The sequence below is a fragment of the Mustela nivalis genome (assembly GCF_964662115.1).
Source record: "Mustela nivalis genome assembly, chromosome: 18".
Lineage (NCBI taxonomy): Eukaryota > Metazoa > Chordata > Mammalia > Carnivora > Mustelidae > Mustela > Mustela nivalis.
The window spans coordinates 20038537-20062174 of NC_139037.1; the positions used below are offsets into that span (position 1 = coordinate 20038537).

The 23638-nt window shown below is 39.8% G+C and overlaps 1 protein-coding gene across 1 annotated transcript in view; it reads left to right on the forward strand.

The window, feature by feature from the left end:
• Window positions 1-23407, forward strand: part of CDH11 (cadherin 11) — a 148303-nt gene extending 124896 nt beyond the window's left edge. Inside the window, exons 9-13 of the mRNA XM_082712175.1 lie at window positions 4252-4388; window positions 5145-5278; window positions 5514-5631; window positions 20064-20315; window positions 22076-23407. Coding sequence (XP_082568301.1) covers window positions 4252-4388; window positions 5145-5278; window positions 5514-5631; window positions 20064-20315; window positions 22076-22572 — 1138 coding nt within the window. The 3' untranslated portion in view covers window positions 22573-23407. The remainder of the gene's footprint in view (window positions 1-4251; window positions 4389-5144; window positions 5279-5513; window positions 5632-20063; window positions 20316-22075) is intronic.
• Window positions 23408-23638: the final 231 nt, after the last annotated feature.

Below are 23638 nucleotides of genomic sequence, written 5' to 3' on the forward strand. Positions count from 1 at the left end.
GTGCTTTCCAGGGTGGCTGCCCCTAAGGGGTGTGGAGATGGGTAGATACGGATCATAGGGTACAAATTCCAGTTATAAAATGAGTAAGTTCCAGACATCTAATATATAGCCTGTTAATCATATTTAAAAATGTATGCTTGCAGTTTGCAAACAGAGTCCATCTTAAGTGTTCTCAACACACACAGAAAATGGTAACATGAGAAGTGATAAATATATTAATTAGCTTGCCCATGGTAATCATTACACAAAGTATACTGCTATCAAAACACAATATAGTATACATTATATAGAGACCTTTTATTATTTGTCAAACATACCTCAGTAAAACTGGAGGAAAAAAAGTAAACAAATCTGTCATAAAAAAAAAAAAATTGTTGTGAACAATGGAGTTATTCTGTTGACACTGAAGAAAATGCAGAACGGCCTGTAGGAGGACCGGAAGGGAAATGTTGTTAATTGCCTTTAAATTCTTGAATGTTCTCTTTTGGGAGAAAGGAAGAGAATTGCCCTTAATGGGTATCTTCTCAGCCCAAGACAATGGGTCGCATTAAGTTATTGAAATCAATCCTCAGACATCCTTTGATACTATGACTGCTTTGGATGCACTAGATGGAAATACTGAGTCTCAAAGGGGTGAAATGCATCTGTCAAAGTCGCACAGCCAGTTGAGTATTGAAGACTGGACTTAAGTCCAGATCCGCCTTCAGTCCAGTTTGAGCCTCTTACTCTAGCCCAACAGTCACCAATGAAAAATCTCCCAAGAAGGTTTGAGTACAGTGTTCTCGCTATGCAGGAGGAAACATTGTATAATGACTGAGGGTCGGTGTAACAACACCTTTAAACTACTCAAAACTGTCCACGCTATAGATTTTAAATTAGTTAACTTAGAATATCTAGGTACATTAGCAATGCTTTGGGAGAGTGATGACGTAAAAACACTTGAAACAACTGCTCATTTCCTCTGTGCCTCATGCCTCCGGAATCCACATCTGCGATTGGTTATTTGGGTCATGTTTTCAGTGGTAGCTGTTCTGTGCATGGAGGCAATTTCCGTGTCTATAATTATCCAAAGATGCTCAGTACCGCCCTTGAGCCCCCCTTTAACCACTCAGTCCTTGTTCCCCAAACAAATTATAGAACATTCAAATCTTTTATGAGGTTTGCCTCCTGTCCTGCTGTCCCCTCTACCTAAATTTCCCGTTTATCTTTACTGGGACAAGAACCTGTGTCCTTGGACATGTGGTTAGGACACGGTAGTGTCAACCAGACTCTTAGCTACATAGAAATTTTGCAGATCTTTCTTCTCAGACTCCAAAGCATGAGATACACTTTTGCTCACTGTTGGCTTTTGGAGATATCCTCTCTTCTTAGCTACCTTGGCAGTAATCTGTTCATGCCTGAGACAGCAGCACCCTGGGGTTTTCACCAGTCTTTGATCCTTGACCAGGCAGTGGGGGCTCCCTGAGATGCATCCTTTTGACTTGGACCTTTCTCTCTGTCTGTCCCCTCCTGTACAGCATCCCTACCCATGCATGACTGAATTGAATTAACACTCCAGATTCTCCGCCTCAGGGCTGATCTTTCTACGTATTTCTACTCTGTACCTAGTCTGCTGTCTGCTGTGAATTTTCACACGCTTGCTTTTCTCCTTCACTGGCTCACTCGTTTTTTAAAAAATTATTTTTGAGCTCATATTTATTGTGACACCCTTAAAAATATAAAAAAAAAAAAAAAAAAAAAGTAAACCTGACTCCACATTGATTCTGTGAAACCTGAGGTAGAGCTGACTTGTTAGTCTCTTAGCGTGGAAGCATATCCCTAGTGGCATTCTGCCCTCTCCTTGCTAAGCTGCCTTTGTGTTTGTGTTTCTCAATGTCGTCTTCTCTGACACTCAGGTAGGGAACTCTCTAGGATTCTCCCAGCCTCCTGCCGGTGCTCTGTTCATCACACAGTCGTCTGTCCTCGCTCTCACTCCTACACCACCAGCTCCTGGACGTCACCTCACTGAGAGCCTCACCACGTCTCTGCCCGTCCTCTACTCTCTCTCTCTCTCTCTTGCCCACCCCTTATGAATCATCCCGATGGCAGATTCCATTTATTTGTTCCTCTGGTCAAAAGCCTTCTGTGGGGGCGCCTGGGTGGCTCAGTGGGTTGAGCCTCTGCCTTCAGCTCAGGTCATGATCTCAGGGTCCTGGGATCGAGTCCCGCATCGGGCTCTCTGCTCGGCAGGGAGCCTGCTTCCTCCTCTCTCTCTCTCTGCCTGCCTCTCTACCTACTTGTGATGTCTCTGTCAAATAAATAAAATCTTAAAAAAAAAAAAAAAAAGCCTTCTGTGAGTTTTCACTGGCTGTAGGTAGGGTGAAGGTCATACTCTGTAGATTGACATTTGAGAACTTCCGTGATCTGTCCACAGCAAGGGACAGCAGCACCAAGAAAAAGAAGAGCAGCCATGATTCGTTGTGCTGTCTACAGTCTGCGAGGTGCTAGGTTATGTATCTTATCCTGTATCATCATTTCATGTAATTCTCTAATTCTTACAGATAAGCTTAAACTCTAGGTCCTGTTAATGTTCCTGTTAAAGAGATAAGTCAGTTGAGGTTCAAAGAACTTAAGTGGCTTTTCCACTTAGATCATCACCTAGCTTAGATGTACTGGAGCATGAACTTTACAAAACCATACTCATGCCCTTTGCTTCCAGGAAACAGCACTTTGCATTGTTAATTATCCTTCTCCCTGTGAGTGTGTCTTCTCATGCCAACTAGATAGTAAACTCCCTGGTAGCAGGCGGAAAAGAAATTCTGTTATTTTTGCCTCCTTTTCACAGAGGGGTATCTGCTGAAGGCTATGTTACTGAGCCTCTCTGACATTTATGAGGGGTAAATGTTTTATCTTCAGTTTCCTGACTGGGGCGGGAGATTCCTCATTCCATTCCCGTAGGGAGCTTCAGTGTCTAATGACATCATAGATGAGCTCCTGTCTTTGATACTGTGAAGTGCAGCTCCATGTGGGAGACTTCTGTGGAAACACCATGATCTAGAATCGGAAGATCCTGATTCTAGCACTGGCTCCCCCAGAAACTATAGATAATTGGCCATTTACAAATCCCATCATTTGTAAATTGAAGGGATTAAAATGTCTGACGTTCATGGTCTTTGCCACCTATAATATATCTTGGCTTTTATGACCCTTGATGAAGGCCTTCAGACATATGTATTCTGTAAACTTTAGGAAAGCACAGCCAAGCCCTCCAAGAGCAGGAAAACACCCAGTAAACTTAGAAAGCCCAGTATAACTCCCAGAGTTAACTTAACCACCTTTGCTCTTCATTTTGGAGACAGTTATGGCAGAGTGAAAAGGAAAGGGACTTTGGAATTCAACAGACTTATTAAAGCCAGGACTCCAGTTCTTAAAATTCCAGGTGTCCTGGGCAAGATATGTTAACTTACCACACCTCAATGTAGACCATTCTTCTTGTTCCATTCCCTCCTCCCTTTGCCATAAATATAATCCAGTAATATTCTGGAAAATATTTTGTCTTTTATTAGAAAAATGCAAATTTTCTAGAGGACAGGAGTAGCTAAAACTTTGCAGCTATGCTATTAGGCACAGCCCATTACGAAAGTGTGGGGAGAACGTTCTACAAATGATTGACCAAGCCCGCTTTTCATGTTCACCAAGGAACTCAGAACGATGCTCCCTGGGAACCCCTAAAACCAAATAAATTAAACTAAATAAATTCATTCATCAAAACAGAGTTAGCATTTTTCTTTAAATAAAGAGAAAACTGATTTTTTAGGATCATAAATGATCCTTGATGATAAATTTAGATAAACTTAAAACTGTTTAATATTTAATATTGTAAAAATCTAATAAAGGTCTGATACATTTGTGACTTTCACCGTAGTTTGGGAGCAAGGCAGTCCCACTTCCCAAATGCAGTTTCATAAATATTCAGATGGTGGGTGATTGTAGTAAATATGAAGAAATATGCAACATGTCATTACGCTTCTCAATCAAATATATGCTAAACAGCTCTTTCATTCATTGTACTGAATAAAGAATTCCAATGTGGCAAAATGATTTCTATAAAAGATTCATGTATGAAGTTAAAAAAGTAAATTTGATTAAAAAGGAAACCTAGCTCAAGCATTTCATTGAAAAAGTTGTTTTAAATATAGCATGGAGAAAATATTCAAATATTAAGCTGCTCAGAATGTCTCTGTCTAATTGCCTCATTTACATTCTGCTTAGGTATTCCATCGATCGTCATACTGACCTCGACAGGTTTTTCACTATCAATCCAGAGGACGGTTTTATTAAAACCACAAAACCTTTGGACAGAGAGGAAACCGCCTGGCTCAACATATCCGTTTTTGCAGCAGAAATCCGTAAGTATTCTCCAACGGGTTTTGATTCTACTTTACCAAATTTTATTCCATCAGACTCTCTATATATTCTGGAAAATGACAGACAGCTGAGATCGAATATATTTTTCAGTCTTAAGCATATTTTTTCAAACTTTAAAATGTATTCTTGGTTATCTATCAAAGACGGCATATAAACACGTTGAGATATTTTCCCTTCTTCTTCTTCTTCTTCTTCTTCTTCTTCTTCTTCTTCTTCTTCTTCTTCTTCTTCTTCTTCTTCTTCTTCTTCTTCTTCTTCTTCTTCTTTCTTCTTCTTCTTCTTCTTCTTCTTCTCCTTTCTTCCTCTTCTTCTTCTTCTTCTTCTTCTCCTTTCTTCCTCTTCTTCTTCTTCTTCTTCTTCTTCTTCTCCTCCTCCTCCTCCTCCTCCTCCTCCTCCTCCTTCTTCTTCTTTTTCTTCTTCTTCTTCTTCTTCTTCTTCTTCTTCTTCTCCTCCTCCTCCTCCTCCACCACTACTTCTTCTTCTTCTTCTTTTTTGGTAGAACTGGGTATAGTCTTGGCATGTGAGTTGATAGCCCTCAGTAGCCTGGAGCTCATAGCCATCACCAAAGGATTCCCCACTTTATGCTGTCACTCAGGATTGTTTAAACCCAGAGCAGCAGAACACTTAGACAAGATTTGCAGATGCTTATTTACCTATAGACCAGCCGTTCTCAAGCTGGCTCACACACTGGAATGTCGTGGAAGGCTTGTATTTACGTCTGAATTCTCTTCTTTCAGACAACAGGCATCAGGAAGCCAAAGTCCCCGTGGCCATTAGGGTCCTTGACGTAAATGATAATGCTCCCAAGTTTGCCGCCCCTTATGAAGGCTTCATCTGTGAGAGCGATCAGACCAAGCCACTTTCTAATCAGGTAATAATGCTTTCTTTCCCCTCCCTTGGCTATAAACGAGGCACTTGGAAATGGGTTATTCTTGAGAGCTTCTCCTGGAGATGCCTCCCACTGCCCCAGAGGGCTTCAGAGCCCTACTTCAGCTCTGTAGCTATGTTCTCTTGTTAAACCCAGGTTTCTCGCCAGCCAGGAATTTTTGAATAAATGATGTGGCAATGTCAGCATGATTTATTTATGGGCCACCTTTCTCTTTCAGCCAATTGTTACAATTAGTGCAGATGACAAGGATGACACAGCCAACGGACCAAGATTTATCTTCAGTCTACCCCCTGAAATCATTCACAATCCAAATTTCACTGTCAGAGACAACAGAGGTTCGTACCAAGGTTCCTATGCATTTGGAGGAGTAGAAACGGAGAATGAATGGCTTTTATATTGCAGAGCACAAATGTTCCCCCTAATCTTAATAATGCCTCTCTGTTGAAGAACAAACAAGAAGTAATAATGCCACCTTTATTTTTGAGACGTGTGGGCTCATTTGGTGCATATGAATAAGTGAGTAATTTTATTTTACTCTTTCTATTGGCTTTTGATATTCATGAAGCAGTGGGAAAACCAACTGGGGAAGCTTACAGGGTCAATATGCAAACAACTTCATTTATCTTTTTTTTAAGAGGTTGATAAACCATTGGGGGAAGCATGGCTCTATGAATATTGATATCAAGTAAAGCATTAAAAGAGATTAGTTCAGCTTTGTAAGGCGATGTAATCTTTGAGCTGGCCGTCCTTTCCAAGCATGGTTTTAATGCAGTGTGGTTGGGTACAGAGCTTGAAACGTAAAGGTGGGTGCAGAATTAGATCACCTGAAGGTCATGAACAGAGCATCATTTGGCAACTGTAAACATGGCAAAGTTTAATATCATTCCTGCTTCTCATTTCATCGGCGAGGTTCTAGACTCACAAATTATTTGAAGTAGTTGTTCTTGTGGTATAGGACCAAACTGATTGAGTCCCTTGACAAAGTTGGTAGTGAGCCAGGATAAAAAAATAGGTTTCTCGACTTGGAGCCAGGCTATTTTGGTCTGCAGCTGTTCCTCTAAGCCAGTGACAATGCAGGTCTATGGAAATGGGAAGACAGATGCCATCATTTGACATAGGAGTAAAAGGTGGTCCTCCTGAGTAGGCTTTCATTAGCCACACACTCGCTGTGCACTAGGTTATGGATTGATTGCTTTCCCAGTGACTGAGAGCGGGCTTAGAGGAGCTTAAGTTAACCTCCTAAGTATCATCACTTTTCCCATCACTGTTATCACTATCATAAATCCCAGCAGCTGTGCTCCAAACACCATACCCAGACACTTCCGACACTCTCTCATCGCATTCTCTCAACACACCGTAGGTCAGGGTTTATTATCCTTCCCACGAGAAGATGAGGAAAAGGAAACCCAGAACCATCAAGTAACGTGCACAGTCAATCAGCCACCCACTTGTTAGACCTAGAGGTTACAGCCCAAACCATTGGCTCTCCTGGGTGGATTATTAAAGTAAAGGATTTCCCCATGCTGCTTGGAGTTGAGGAGGAGGATCTAACATATGCTATTATTACTTCTGGACCTCATTTGAGCATTTACTTATGGCTTTTTAAAATCAAGCACTTATCAAGGGCCACCTGGGTGGCTCAGTCAGTTAAGCATCTACGTTCAGCTCTGGTCGTGATCCCAGGGTCCTGCAATGGAGCCCTGCATCAGGGGAGTCTGCTTCTCCTTCTTTCTCTCTGTCTCCCTCTCCCGTTCCGCTGCTTGTGCTCTCCCCTCCCAAATAAAGCAAATCTTAAAATAAATAAATAAATAAATGAAGCACACAGCCAACAAGACTGTGGGATAAACTGTCCTAGGTGCCATGACAGACTTTTCTCTCCTGATGCCTTGCTCTCTGCCGCGGTCCTGCTCTTGAGAGCCTGGGTGGGAAGGTAATTATACAAGAGACCTATGTTTTCACGGAACCCTATAAAACAACTGTCCTTCACTTTCTAAATGATTCCTACCACTTTGAAATAGAAAAGTAAAAAGTAAAGTACTTGGAGTGCTTTAATTTTCTATTTTGTCTAGGGCTTTTCTTTTACTGGTTGGCTTTGGTTGATGGGCACCTGTGAGTGCCTTAAGCACCTTTAAGAGATAACTCTACCCAGCACTGAGATAGATGAATAGTTCTCAACTGCAAACTCACGTTCCTCTCTGGCTACAAGTGTATGATATAGGAATTTCCTTTCATAAAGCTCCATTTCTCGAAAACAGGGAGACCCTGACATGTAGTGGCTATGTAATAAGCGTTTCTGGAGCTGAACTGAAGAAGGTAGCATACATGATGTTTTCATAATATTTTCTACGATATGCGTACACTTCAATGTGTGGGAATCCCGGCCTCCATTCTCCGAGTTTTCTTAGTCCCCAAACTCTTTTGGGATCCCATGCTAGGTTGATGGATTACTACACTGACATAAGCCTAGGCTTTGTCAGTTTTATGATGAAGAAGACACTTCTTATACAGTAGCTCAGCATACATTTAGTTTTATCAACAATGAGGTGATGGACTCATTTGTCTGGAAAACACTGCTGTTCTCACGTGCGTCTTATGCCACCCCCTCTTTAATGGTCTGTCGGCTCAGATATTTGCGGTCAGCAGGTCAGAAACACCGGACGCAGCAGGTGTTTCTGGGTTTCTCTCACTGTGCCAGCTTCGCCTCCATCACATGCCGTGTCTTCTTTGTTTTCATGTGTGCCATAATATTTAGCTGCTGCTAACCCTCTGAGAACATTATACGAAGACATATTGTTCTCTAGGGAGTTATAAGTATGTTACTTTGTCACACTTCGGGAATGCCATTGGTATTTTCAAAGAGATTCTATTACCATGGATGAGCCAGTCCAGTACCCACTCCGTCTCCCCTGCCTTTCCTTGTAAGAGTCTAATCCTGTGCAGAGCCACCACTTTTGCAGGGAATTGCTACTTTTTAAGAAAAATGACTTTATTAACTATGGCAAACAGTTAATGAAAACTCCCATGTTTAGAGCTATTACAAAACCTTAAAGCAAATACAGTCCTATAATTATCATTTAATAGAGTCTCTTTCTGCTAGCTCCTAGAAGTAATTACATATTGAAGTAATCCAAAAGGAGTAATCACATTCCACATCCTATTAATAGCCTACTGAGTTACCAAATTTCTCGGCTGAGACTGTTTTCCATAGAAAACATGAGATAATGGTTTATATCACGCTGAGTAAAAGCATCAGGTTTCTTTCTCCTTGAGTGTTTACTTCCATTATGCCATGTAAATAATCAGGATTGTGTTTGCCTAAACTCGGCATAAGCATTACAGATCTTTAGAAATATGAGGAGGGAAGCCATCTTAATACACCCAAGCTTTCTATTTTGTTTTCCTTTACTCTATTCTGGAGCCCAGTTTAGCAGATGACTCAGGAGGCAGCCGGTGAGTAGAACACTAGATGACTCTTCAACATTTAAGTCCATCTTGGGCTGTTAATATCAAGAATGGTGCTGTTTGGGCACTATTTGGGCACCAGAGCTGACCTGCCCCAGTTTTGAGGTGCATTTACTTTGAAAATAGCCTTATGGCATCTCTTAAAACACAAGAAATGTACAATGGTTAAGAAAAGGGCAAAGAAAAAAAAAATACTAAGAATAACTCTTTCCATCTATCTGGCTCTTCATTAGTTTATAAAAGCTTTGTCATGACCATTGTTTTACTTCATTCCTCAAATAGCCTCACAAGGCTCAGCGTGAGTATTTTTATCCCCATTTTCTGGATAAAGAAGGAGTATGAGACATTAGGACCTTCAGAGACTTGCCCAAGGTCACACTGCCCATCAGTGAAATAACGAACAAACTTGGGTTCTTGGAGGGTGCCATCGGCTGTATACACTATACAATGAATATAAAGCTCATGTCTTTTCTAATTAATGCTTAAAAAAAAAACTTTGATTACCCTGTAGTCAAATAATAACTATCTTCAGAAGAGGAAAAACCTGAAATTCAATGTACCAATCTAAGGTTCTAAGAGAAAGTGAACAGGGGACATATTGTACTTCGGGTTCAATTTTAATCACAGCCATAATAATTGTAGTAACATATATTTGCAAAGAATTTTATGATTTTTCTTCTACTACATACTTAATGCATATTCTTTGTGGAAAAGTTAGAAAATACAAAGAAGCAGCAATATTAATACCAATTATAAAATAACTTCATAATATGCTATTCAGAAATAATCACTGCTAGTTTTTATTTCTGTCCAGGTTTTTTCTTGACATATATGTATATATGATCTCTAAAAAAGGCCATCATAAAATTCATGTCCACTTTTTTCCCTCCTAATACGTGATACACATTTACAAGCATCAATATGCTTATGTCAACATCTTCTAAATATCTCCCTAACTTCCACTGTAAAGGTGTCTGATCTCAACTGAGCATTGTGAAAGTATATTGTCTTCACACACCTTTGCCAAATATCTAATTAGTATTTTAGATAAATTTCTAGAGTGGAATTATTGGATCAAAAGCCTTTGATACTTAATTGACAAACTGCCCATCAGAAATACATATACTACCAGAAACATTTATAATACCATGAGTAAAATAGGTGGGGGGTCTCATTTCCTCAAGTTCAAGCCAACGCTAGATATTACTACTCTTTTTGTATCGTTGATAACTTGCTAAGTTGAAATATAGTCACATTTTAAAATGCCAATGTCTTTCATTATTAATAAACCTGGGATTTAAAAAAAAAATAAGTATGGATCATTTATTTTCTGCTCTTTTTCTTTTGTAAATTTGCTATTCATGTTCTTTGCCCATTTTTGAATTTTGAATTATTGCCCAAATTTTGAATTTTGAATTTTTGAATTGTATATTCACCAATTTGCAATTGATTTCTAAAGTCTCTTCATCTTCTAATGTTATTAACCTTGGACCTGTCATACCTACTGCATAGACTGTCTCAGTATTTCCATGCCCTTTCAGTTCTGGTTGGCTGTGTTCATAATTATAGACGATGCACTTTTGGTACTAGGTTTTCTCTGTTTAATACTATCTTTAGCAAGGCTTTCCTCATCCAAAATAGATGTCGGTATTCACCTATATTTTCTTTCTTACATATCTCCCATTTCAACCATTCGTCCATGTGAAATAAATACATAGCCCCCATTTGTGGACCATTACCTAAATATCATTTAAGAAATAATTGGTCATTCTCACCTGCTTCATAACACTATCTTTATTATCATCTACCTTACACAGTACACTTGGCCCTTGAACAACACGGGTTTGAATGCATGGGTCCACTTATACTTGGATTTTTTTTAAGATAAATATAGTATACTACTATAAATGTATTTTCTCTTCCTTATGATTTTCTTAATATTTTCTTTTCTCCACCTTACTTTATTGTAGAAAAACAGTATATAATACATGTTATATACAATATATGTGTTGATTGATGGTTAATGTTATCAGTGAGGCTTCTGATCAACAATACGCTATTAGTAGTTAAGTTCTGGGAAGGTGAAAAGTTATGAGCAGATTTTTGACTGCATGGTGGGGGTTGGTACCCTATCACCCATGTTGTTCAAGGGTCAATCATAATAGATTTTTTGGAATTTTAATTCTTACAATTCTATTTACTCTAGTGCTGGTATTATAATTTTCTTTACTATTTTATATACATATATGTTAAAACCTGATGGATGCTTTCTCCACATTATTTTCATTTTCTTACTCTTATTACTCTTAAATTTTGGCTTTTTTGCTCCTTCAGATAATTTTCAGAATTGTTTTTCAGGTGCCTGAGAGATATCTTTGGGAATTTTATTGAGTTTACCTTAAATTTATGGATTAATTTAAGAACAAAAAATTTTTAAATATTCTTTCCATCCAGAAGCATGATCTGACTTTCTACTGAATCAGTTCTCTTTTTATTGACATCAGGAAGGTTTTGTAGTTTTCTTCTGTGTATTTCTTATTAAGCTGATGGCTAGTTACTTTATATTTTGGATGCTGTTGTGGAGTCAATTTTTAAGTTATGTTTTCTAAGTGAATATTTTTAGGATAAACTATAGCTATTTTAATTAATTTATTATTGGATATTGTTCTAAAGTGATATAACTTCTCAACTAATTTTCTTGGATTTTCTAAGGAGACAACTACATAAAAGGGAAATCATGACAATTTGCTCTGTCTTTTTTAACATTTGGTGATTTTTGTTTTTGGTCTATTTGCATAGATTTGCACTTTAAAATATGTTAAGTAACAGCAATAATAATAGCCATTCTTGCTTTACTTGTTACTTAGGAGTTTCTAGAGTTTCACCATTAAGTATAATATTGGCAGTAATATTAAAATTAAGAGTTGTGTTGTGGTGTGTGTGTGTGTGTGTGTGTGTGTGTGTGTGTTAGGAAATTTCCTTTCCATTATTGTTTTAATAAAATAACTGATGTTCAGGGACACCTGGGTGGCTCAGTCAGTTAAGTGTCCAACTTTTAATCTCACTCAGGTCTTGATCTCAGGGTCATGAGTTCAAGCCCCACGTTGGGCTCCACACTGGGCATGGAGCCTACTTTAAAACAAAACAAAATAAATTTAAAAAAAAATGGATATTCAATTTTTATCACAATTTTTGGATTCTAACCAGAGAAGGGAGTATGATTTTGCCCTTTGACCTAATATTTTGTTAAAGTAATTAAATTGAAATATCCTAATATTGAAACCTCATATTTTTAATTTCCAAATCTCTTCTTCCAAACAGTGATCATTTGATAAAATATAGAGGAAGAGCATGGGTCAGCGATTAATGCTTGGCTTTACTCTTTATCACTAGACGGGGAACAATCCTAACATGAATATTCAACACATAATTAATCCTATTACTGTTTCATTGTTTAAAAATTGTCAATTATTACATCAATCCTAACTCATATACTGAACTGCTGTTTTGAGAGAGGACAGCACCAAATTACCGGAAGGTGGGGACAGTTGGAACACACCCCAGGTTCTGAGAACCCCCGTGTTGCACACTCTCCAATAGGCCATCTCGACTCAAGTTTCAGGCCTATCAGATCATGGGGTTATGTAGCTCCAGAAACACTGCTTAATCATTTGAGCAACAGAGGACGGTTGCAGGAGCTTACAATAAGTTCTTACTTTAATTTTTTATTTTTTATAAACATATATTTTTATCCCCAGGGGTACACGTCTGTGAATCACCAGGTTTACACACTTCACAGCACTCACCAAAGCACATACCCTCCCCAATGTCCATAACCCCACCCCCTTCTCCCAACCCCCCTCCCCCCAGCAACCCTCAGTTTGTTTTGTAAGATTAAGAGTCACTTATGGTTTGTCTCCCTCCCAATCCCCCCAAAAAAAAAACTCTTAGGATTTTCAAGTTAACAAATTGACGAGGAGTCCTTTAAACATTATGAAGCAGCTTCCCTATTTCGGTTGAACTTCTTCACCTACCCCTTGATGTTTCTTCCATATTTTGTGTCATTATGACTTCCATTAAAAACCAGGTAATTTCATAGATCCCCGGTTATAGTCTCTTCTTTCCATCTTCCACGATCATGGGAAAATGAGCTGTTTTCATATACTTTTATCTGCCAGGAATGAACTCCTCCTGCTTATTCCTCCTCTTTAAGATCTCCCCATAAATGTTTCACTAAAGCGAAGCTTTGCAGGGTATCCCCAGCCCATCTTGAGTGCTTCCTCTTCTGAGGAAGGAACACTGCATTAGTTTTTCTTCTTTTTCTGTATCTTGCATTCTAAACACTCATTCCCTGTTTGTCTTCCACAAGAGCATGAGCTCTGTGGGGGCAGTGTCCCAGCACTTAAAATTGTGGCTTGGCCAAATGTAAGGATTAAAATGAAAGAACGACTGGGGAAATTGGTGTTCATGCTTCAGAAATTTCAGGGATCCATTATTATTAGAGGAAAAATGACTATATTATGACATAAGCTTCAGGCTTAAAAAGACACCACCTTATAACCCCAGAATGTTCTGAGGAGTCAATAGCCCATAAGCCACCTCTTCTTTCCATTCATCATTCATTATTTCACAAAGGTAAACTGGACATCTAGGACTTGGATTCAGGAAGAGATGACCTTGAAAGGTGCTCAATTTGCACCTATATTATCAAAGATGAGCCAAGTTGCACATCAAATGAGCTCTAATACCTGATGCATTCAGAATTAACTTCGAAGTGCTCAAAAAAAATGCAAAAACGAGACCAAAACAACAACAAAAAGTGTGCATGTAAAGCAGATTTGGCTGAGTAAATTGGGACATCCAAGACACATTCACCCCATTAGAACAACTGGCACGAAGCTTTTTTCCTCCCCCACCCGCCTTTTTTTTTTTTTTTTCTAAGCTTAGAACATTTTTTTTTTTTATGAGCAGCATCAGATAGCATCCAAATATGCTTCTGTTTTTTTTTTTTTACTTTTATTATTTAAAGATAGCCAAATAGATTTCTATGGAACTTTTTTTCTTCCTCTTAATTGCTTCAATATGGAAGATGCTCTATTGGCAGATCAAAATGGCAGATGTCTTTTAATGTGCTGCCATTTTCTCTGTGTAAATAATTATGTTCCTTTTCTGCCTGAATTTCATTGCAGCAGTTTGTCCATTACAACACAGCTTATCTGGGAGCTCACTCCCTCCCCAGCCCAACAACAACAAAAAAAGATAGGTCATTTGGTGGAACAGACATATTCTTTCAGGGTTTCCTCTGGTCGCTGATTTAACTCCTGGGATTTCTCAACGCACGAAAAGACCCTAAATGTTTATATCCCACTGTATTCCTTGGTAGTTTTCCTTGTCTTTTTTTTTTTTTTTTAAGATTTTATTTATTTATTTGACACAGAGAGAGTACAAGTAAACGGAACGGCAGGCAGAGGGAAAGAGAGAGAAGCAGGCTTTCCGCTCATGCGGGGCTCAATCTCAGGACCCTGGAATCATGACCTGAGCTGAAGGCAGCTGCTTAACCACCCAGGCACCTGGTAGTTTCCTTGTCTTAAACCAAGAAATACTTAGGCAATATGTTTCTTTTTCCCTCCCCATCACCAAGGAGAGAATTATCCTCATACAAAAATGGAGGAAGTGTTAATTTCAAGGGAAGTGGCTAATTATGACAAAGAAAAATCTGTTAATACTGACCAACGGTGCACCCTTAGATATCTCACACACATAGTTATTTCTACAATGTTATTTGTTATAATTCATGTTTTGCCAATCACTCAGAATCAAAGGTGCTAATTCAAGGATCGTGATGATCCTTTTAGTGTACAGCTTCTTAATCCAGTTGCAAGCCATTATAGCCATCAGAGTCTTGGGTCAAACAATTTTCTTTATTAATATGTATACACAAGTTATTAAGGTTATCTTTGAGCATAAGTAATACCAAAAATATAGATGCTACAAACTTGGCAAGTTTTATTTGAAATTGCTATTATTTCAGCCCCAGCGATTGAAGATGGCAAAGATGGCATCAACAATTTCAATTAAGTTTTAAATAATCATAAATCTAAATGAGTGTAAAAAAATCTAAATCACTAGGAGCACCCGGCTGGCTCAGTTGTTAGAGCATGTGACTTTTGATCTTGGGGTTGTGACTTCAAGTCCCACACTTGGGGTAGAGTTTACTTAAAAAAAATTAAATCTAAATAATTAAAATTTCCAGTGATGTCTTTTGTAATTGTGTAGCATATATACTTCTAAAAGTATTAAAGCATAAAACTCCATTGAGACTTCTGACACACATACTATGTATATACACATATATATATGTATATATACAGCTACAGATATATATCCACTTATATCTCATGTGCATGGATACTTTTTTCCATTATCCTGATAGAGCTATTGCCACATTTCTAGGGAAAATGGAGAGGGCCCAGAGGAAAGTAATCAAATAATGATTATTCTGCTAGCAACTGCATAACTGTCTTCAAGTATGTGGGAACTAGTTAAGTGGTAGATAGACCTACTTTGTCTCAGGTGTGAGCAGTAAGGGTACAGTAGGTAGATCTGGGTCAGAAATGAACAAAATAAGAGCAAGGTTTAGCTTTAATTCTCCAGATGTTTAACAGTCTCCATCTGATCAGGTTGCAAAATGACAGAAGGACAAAGGAAACAGAGTGGCCAAATCAGGGCATCTTAAGAGCTTTAGTGAAGTTACTGAGAGGACGGATTCCCTCACCTTAGGTCAAACCTTTCTCCTGACACCATGGTGAGACCGCAATGTACTAAGCCTTTGCTGTAGTGATTTCTCTTTTTCAAATTTTTAACATGCAGGGTCTATGCCTGTATGATGCCCATTTTGCAAAATTTTGTATTAGCCAAAAAAACAGTATTTCCAGTGTCAGAGAAAAACAACAACAACAACAACAAGATACCACAGCTTTCAGCATGGGGAAGAGGGCACCCAGTGTGGTCTATCACTTGAGGACTGGTTACCCATCATAATTTCCCTTTCTAATGTCAGTTGTATGTGTACCTTCAATGGGCTACATAATCATCATCATCCTATGTTTGCATCCCCACACTGGTACCATGGAGACCATCATTATCAGGTACCTTTATCTTTTGTTGGTGTAATGACAAAGTATGCAGGGAAAAACAGCATGTGGTTAGAGAGTCCAGGTTATAGACATGGCAATTTGAAATCTGAATTTATTTTCCACTAATAGAGACACTACAATTTGTACATGACTTATACTAGTAATGAATGACCCCATTTGCAAGATTTTGCCTAAGTGGGGGGAAAATGAAACTGGTTGTGTGTCTGTGGCCAAGGATGGGAACACTGGGCGTCAAGGATGAAATAGCGAGGTGCTTGAAAAACATTATCTTACCACAGGAAATACCGTGCCCAGGACTGAAAAGCATGAACTGTGTTCTTACCTCTGGATGATGAGCCCTTCTGCGGAGGCAGTTGCATTCCAAGCTGTGATGACATTTCCAGGAATTCACTTTCCTCTCTCTGCCAATAGGCTTCTCTTCCTCATTAGTTTATTGCTCAAAGAGGATCGCTTCCAGGAAAGAATTAATATTTACTGAGCATCTCCAACAGTCTGTCGCTGTGCTGAATACCTTTATGAATGGAATCATTTCAACATTTAAAATGATTAGTTTCCTGGGTGAGAATGGAGAAACAGGACATTGACTTAATAAGACTAAAATCAGGCAATTAATATGTAGACGACTCAAGATTCAAACCTAGGCTTGTTTGACCCCAAATACAGAAAGATTTGCTCTTTGGATGTTTTATAAAGGAGAAGGATCTGTGAAATCTCCTACTGGACATTTCAATATTGATAACAAATGCCTTATTCTCCTCATCGTGGGAGCCATGGTGCCTGTTTGACACTCCCCTGAAAATGTGTCCACCTGGAACCTGTTTTTACCGATGGGCCACCCTAAACCTGAGGAATGTGTATGTCCAAAGTGAGGGGACACTCTCAAAAACAGATAGGCAGTGGTTGCTAATTTGGATGACAGAAAGTCTGTGGTCAAATTTAGGATGCACAACTGATTTCCAGAATAGCGGTTTTTGTTATTATGGCTACTTAGTTTGTTTTTCAATTTGTTTTTCTAGATGCGTTTTCAATGAAGTTCCTGCGCATAGTGGGGCTTTTTTGGTTAGTAGATCAGTGATCAGAACGGACCACAAAAAAGACCATCACAAGATGGAGCACTGACTCCTCTAAAATGCCCATCCCCCCCTCAAAAAAAGCTCAGTCTCCCCTTGGTACTCAACCATTTGGACCTAGAGGGGAAATACTTTACTCATTCAAACAGTATCTACCACCGCAGTGCCAAACTGGGCTGGTTAGTCACGTTTCTAGCCTACACATCTGTCTACTGTTCTCTAGTTCACCAGCTCTGGAGGATGTCAGTACTGGGTGTAAAGTTTTCTGGTAGAAGGATTTCCATGAGCCCTGGGAGAACCATGACTTTTATTATGTTATTTGATTCCTGGGAGGCACACTTGATATCAACCGGTGTCCTCATTTTAAAGATGAACAAGTGAGGCTCTAGACAGGAGAAATGACTCATTTTAAAGCGTGCAGTTAGTGTATGCCCAAGAAGAGACACTCAGTCCATTTCTTTCCCACCTTTTAAATTCATCTTAAAATCCATATGTGAAACATGTTTGGCTAGAGGCACTTTTTAAAAAAGTCTCAAGATTCTACAGGTCTGTTGCTCAGAGACTGTAAATGGTTCGTTCATCTGGGTCCTCCGATGAGCTCTTCTGTAATAGTTTGAATGTGTCTGAGGGGACTCGCTTGTTTGGAATATGAGACATCCTGCATTCACAGCTTGAGTCCTGCTCAGATCCATGTTTCAGTTACTGTCATGTGTAAGCTGGTGTGCTGTGATCTGCGGGTCCAGTTTTTCGTGGATGGCACACTGAAGAATAGATTTGAATTTGTGCCTTCTACGTGTTTACAGAAACAAAATGCTCGGTTTACATGTCCTCCAACCCAACACCCTGGGTAACGGGGTGTGACCCAATAGATAAACTAAATAAATGATCCTTTGGGGATCATATCAGAGAAGTGTATTTGACCAAGCTATTTAAGTAATTCGCTCTTCCTCTTTGATTTTTAATTTTCACTTTTATTCATAGTGACATTACTGACATCTTATATCATTAAAATGGGAAAGATATTGTCACTTATAATTTATGAAAGTCTTATCTGAACTCAAAAAATATATGAGATAGGAAAATTAACATATTTTGAAATAATTTATTATAGATGTGTAATTTTTTTTTTATAATCCATAGGCATAAAACAATGGTATAGGCTGGAATAGGAGAGAACAGTCAGGAAACTGAATTTTCAGTTAATAGTCTCTTTGGCCATTTTATTTATCTGTTTTCATGACTTTCCATAGTATACATAATTTTTTCCAGTGACAAGAACAATATAGGCCAATCATACAATATTCAGAAAATGCAGAAATGAGGGCTAGGCATTCAGTCTTGGTTGTTTTTTGTTTTTTGGGTTTTTTGTTTTGTTTTGTTTTGTTTTTTTGAGGTGTTGGCAGTGAAGGGCAGGGAATCTGTCATTATACAGCTTGTCAAAAACCAGTGCATACATACACCTTACCTTCTGCAGTAATCAGAGTATCTGCTCATCCCTAAATCAGACTGAATCTACCTTTTATATTTAATATATTTTATCTGACAGAAAATGCATTACATTTCCCTTCACCTAAAATATATCAATTTAATTTAAAGATTCTAAGATATTTCTTCCTATGACAAGAGTTAATTCAGGGTACTGTCAGTCCACTCAAAACCTGATAGCTATTGGGCAATCATGTTGGTCATAACATTCAAATTGCTGTAAGTGACTGATGGTAATGATAAACAGAGGCAAATCATACTGAGGATCTCTGGGTGTGTGTGTGTGTGTGTTTAATTTGATAGAACATACTCAAAACTTCACCTGTTACTTAATTTTCCCCCAGAGCATACAGCCTGGGGAGAAATACTGTTGGTTGGTACAGATCTTCAGGAAACATGCTGATGAAGTAGTTGGGGGGGCTTAGGTGACAAAAGATTGAGAAATATATGGAAAACAACATCTGGGATTTTGGTTAAATCTTTCCCAGAATACAGTTAGGCCATTGTTCAAAAACATTTATTGAACGTCTATTGCGTGTCCAACACTAGAGAGATTGAGATGAATTCTCTACCCTCCGAAGTCCACACTCCAGGTGAGGTCAAAGTGGATATTTCAACAGGAGATGATGGGAGAGGTCTAGAAAGGCCTCCCTGATGTGATAGCTTTTGGGTTCAATTTTGAGGCGCGAGGAGTTTACCTGTCATGCCATGAGGAAGAGCTTCCTGGTGCCATAGGGCAGTGGCTAGAAAGGCATGTGCGAAGTGTGGTATGCTTGGGAAGCAGAAGAAAGTTCTCCTGTCAGGCTGAACTGGGACATGGGGAACAGATGGGACGTGACCTTGAAGGCAAAGTCAAGTCTTCAGATGAAGGAAAAATCTAGTGATTCACTGTGTAGAGGTGGGTGGTGTTGTGTGGACCACAAAGAGAACTTGGAATTATTCTGGGCAGGAGGCACGACATGTTGAACCAGGTGGTGGATGGTGCTTGAATTTCAAAGAAACTATAAATCTGCTACCGGTTTTATAAAATATTTTCTCTTCAAAGATAAATATTTTCCTTTAGGGCTTGCAAGTGGGTTTACAGTTTGGGCAAGGTTTGAGTGTGGACCGGAAATCTCTTAAACACACACATACACACCACACACACAGAAACCGGCCAAAGGTTTTTCATGAAGTAGGAAAGCACAACCATGAAAAAAGATTTTTTCTGTTTGTTTTATTCTCACTGTCAATTATATATTTAATTATCTGCCATACTCACATAGGGTATGTGGTCCACGCCCACACTTCACTGTGGTATCTGATGAAGGCGACACCCAAACAGAAAACAATGTGGCGAGCTTCCCAGTGGGGGCCTTTGTATCTACGAAATAAAAACGAGCCAATTTGTAAACTTGGTTCCAAAATACGGAGACACTGTTCTGCCATATCAGATGACTGTGGCTTCCACAGATACGTAGGTGAAAGATTCTTGTTGTTGACCTTGGTGACCAGAAAGAGCACCCCCTCCTCTCCCAAGCCGAACGCACGGATATTCATGCCATGATTCCGGGGACCCCGCTCTGAGAGGAAATGTCTCTGCTCTCCCAACAGACAACACCGCAGGGGTGTACGCCCGGCGCGGAGGCTTCAGTCGACAGAAGCAGGATCTGTACCTCCTGCCCATCGTGATCAGCGACGGTGGAATCCCGCCCATGAGTAGCACCAACACCCTCACCATCAAGGTGTGCGGCTGTGACGTGCACGGCGCGCTGCTCTCCTGCAATGCCGAGGCCTACATCCTGAACGCCGGCCTGAGCACGGGGGCGCTGATCGCCATCCTTGCCTGCATCGTCATTCTCCTGGGTAAGGGGGCTCCGCTGGCACCTGCGGGAAGGGTTTGGCAATCGGATGCCCGTCCTTGAAACGTGTATTTCTGGAGTGCGGGCTGGTTATGCTGGATGTGCCATATCCCTTGGCGACACCTGGGGACAAGGCAAAGGCGGGGCCTGCTCTGGCGCACTTTATGGCGGGGGAGCAACAAGGAGGAGACAGGGTGAGCATTCTGAGCAAAATCGGGGGACGCTTATGATGAGCACATTGCCGACATCATGGGATTGCGGAGCAGCAGCCCGTCCGGGGGGGTTGCAGGGGGACATCTGACAAGGTTTTGCAGAAGAGGAAATTAGGCAGAGGGCAGGTGTATGGGCAATAGTTTGCCTTAGAAGAGGAAAGAAGAGTTAGGAACAGAAGGAATAATCATGAGGCCAAAGACATGGCATGAAGGACTCAAGGAACTGGACGAAGCTTGGCCTGGCCAGGCTGGAATTGACTCCTCCTCTGATTAGCAAAGGCAATGCTTGGTTGTGAGCCTCGGCTTATGGGAACCCCTAGGAGGCTTTTCCTACACTTACATCTCATCTCTGTAAGAACGGCAGTGGGCTCATGCTGGTAACACTTACCACTGCTGGGCTTCCGGAAGAGATCACGTAGGAGAAAAATCAGCTTTCAAACCCAAGGATTTCTGACATCAAATTCATGCTTGTCCCATGATGTTTGGTTCTCCATTGAATGAGTTGGGAGGGCGCCCAGCTGCAAAGGGAAGAGCCAGTGAGTTTAGGTCAACCAACAGTTCTTGAGAATTATCTGGGTACCGGGGCACTGTGTCCAGCCCTGGGGGAGAAAGGGAGCTCTCATTCTTGCATCTCCCAGTGATGGTGGACCCAGAGGGGGCTCTCGGACCCCTTGCCAGGTTCAGGCACAAACGTTTTCTTTAGTCTAGACAAAGTCAAGTGTGGGAGAGGGTTCTCATAGAATATTGTAGAAGCCTCTTGTGGGGAGATGGAGGATAAAGAATTAAGCTGTCTCAGCTTTCCTTTAAGTGTGGTTCTGCCCACTCATCCTAGGTTGCCTGAGTGTCCTAGAATCGCCTCTCTCAAGGGGGAGATAGAGCTGCTTCCTTTGGGGTTCAGCGGATCCTACCTTCCTGTGTTTAAATAAATAGAGGAGATTTGTCTCCTGGGGGTCATTTTAAACTTCCCTCCTTCTCTACAGTGGTTTAAAGAGAACCCAACCACAGTTATGATAAGATTTCTTACTAAGGTAGAGTAGGATCACCACTCCTGCCCCCTCCTCCAAACCCCCAGCCCTCTGGGCAGGGGGGAGCCTCCCTTCCCAGGAAAAGGTAGGACCTGTGGTCTCGGATCACCCTAATTCGTAAGTTTGAAGAAACAGCTGTCTTCCCTTGGAAAAAGAAACCAACATAAGCCATTTTTAAGAGGCTGCAAACCAGTCTATTTAGAATCTTCCTAATTCTTAGAAGGATGGCTTCCAAATAATGTCAGATTCATTTGTAAAAAGCTCAAAATAGTTCCAACTTGCCGGCTTGTTTGGATATCATATTTTCCTGGCAGCATTTTGCACAGGAAGAGCCAGGTGCAGGGTGGTTTTACACATCTTTGGGGATTCCAGGTAACACTCTTGTTTCGTAGACTTTCAGACTGGTACCTGTTCTGAGCATGTGCATATCATGCCTTCGGTAAGCAGAGTCCTCCTCGGCAACAGTGGGGGGAAATCAAGGAATACTGTGCTTAACCTGTGCTCACTTTCTTGTGCTTTCCTTGTAGTCATCGTAGTGTTGTTTGTGACCCTGAGAAGGCAAAAGAAAGAGCCACTCATTGTCTTTGAGGAAGAAGATGTCCGTGAGAACATCATTACCTACGATGACGAAGGAGGTGGGGAAGAAGACACGGAAGCCTTTGACATCGCCACCCTCCAGAATCCAGACGGGATCAATGGATTTATCCCTCGCAAAGACATAAAACCCGAGTATCAGTACATGCCTAGACCTGGGCTCCGGCCAGCACCCAACAGTGTGGACGTCGATGACTTCATCAACACAAGAATCCAGGAGGCAGATAACGACCCAACTGCCCCGCCTTACGATTCCATCCAAATCTATGGTTACGAAGGCAGGGGCTCGGTGGCTGGGTCCCTGAGCTCCTTAGAATCTGCCACCACAGATTCAGACTTGGACTATGACTACCTACAGAACTGGGGACCTCGTTTTAAGAAACTAGCAGACTTGTACGGTTCCAAAGACACTTTTGATGACGACTCTTAACAATAACGATACAAATTTGGCCTTAAGAACTGTGTCTGGCGTTCTGAAGAATCTAGAAGATATGTAAACAGGTATTTTTTTAAATCAAGGAAAGGCTCATTTAAAACAAGCAAAGTTTTACAGAGAGGATACGTTTAATAAAACTGCAAGGACATCAAAGTGGTAAATACTGTGAAGTACCTTTTCTCACAAAAAGGCAAATATTGAAGTTGTTTATCAACTTCTCTAAAGAAAACCACTTGGCATACAAAATATTTAAGTGAAGGAGAAGTTTAACGTGAACTTACAATGAAGGGAAATTGTTTATGTGTTATGAACATCTAAGTCTTTCTTTCTTCTTCTTCTTTTTTTTTTTTTTACTTGTCAAAGAAGCTTCCACAAAATTAGAAAGGACAACAGTTCTGAGCTGTAATTTCGCCTTAAACTATGGACACTCTATATGTAGTGCATTTTTAAACTTGAAATATATAATATTCAGCCAGCTTAAACCCATAAAATGTATGTACAATACAATGTACAATTATGTCTCTTGAGCATCAATCTTGTTACTGCTGATTCTTGTAAATCTTTTTGCTTCTACTTTCATCTTAAACTAATACGTGCCAGATATAACTGTCTTGTTTCAGTGAGAGGCTCCCTATTTCTATGCCATTTTTAATGTATCTATTTGTACAATTTTAAAGTTCTTATTTTAGTATACATACAAATATCAGTATTCTGACATGTAAGAAATGTTACGGCATCACACTTATATTTTATGAACATTGTACTGTTGCTTTAATATGAGCTTCAATATAAGAAGCAACCTTTGAAATAAAAACAGATTCTTTTTTAATTCTGGGTTTCATTCTTAACATTGAAAAATTTAAGTATTTCTAATGACTCATTTATATTTCTAATTTAAGATAATTGTGATCTTTTCATAACCCTATTTATGAGCTGTTGTAGTCTGCTGCTTTTATGGTTTATTTAAAATCAAATCTGTTTTGCAAATGTTTTTTTTTTTTTTTTTCAGACGAGATTCTGTAATACCGTGTAAAGCTTTCTTGTACATTCTTTTAGCTTC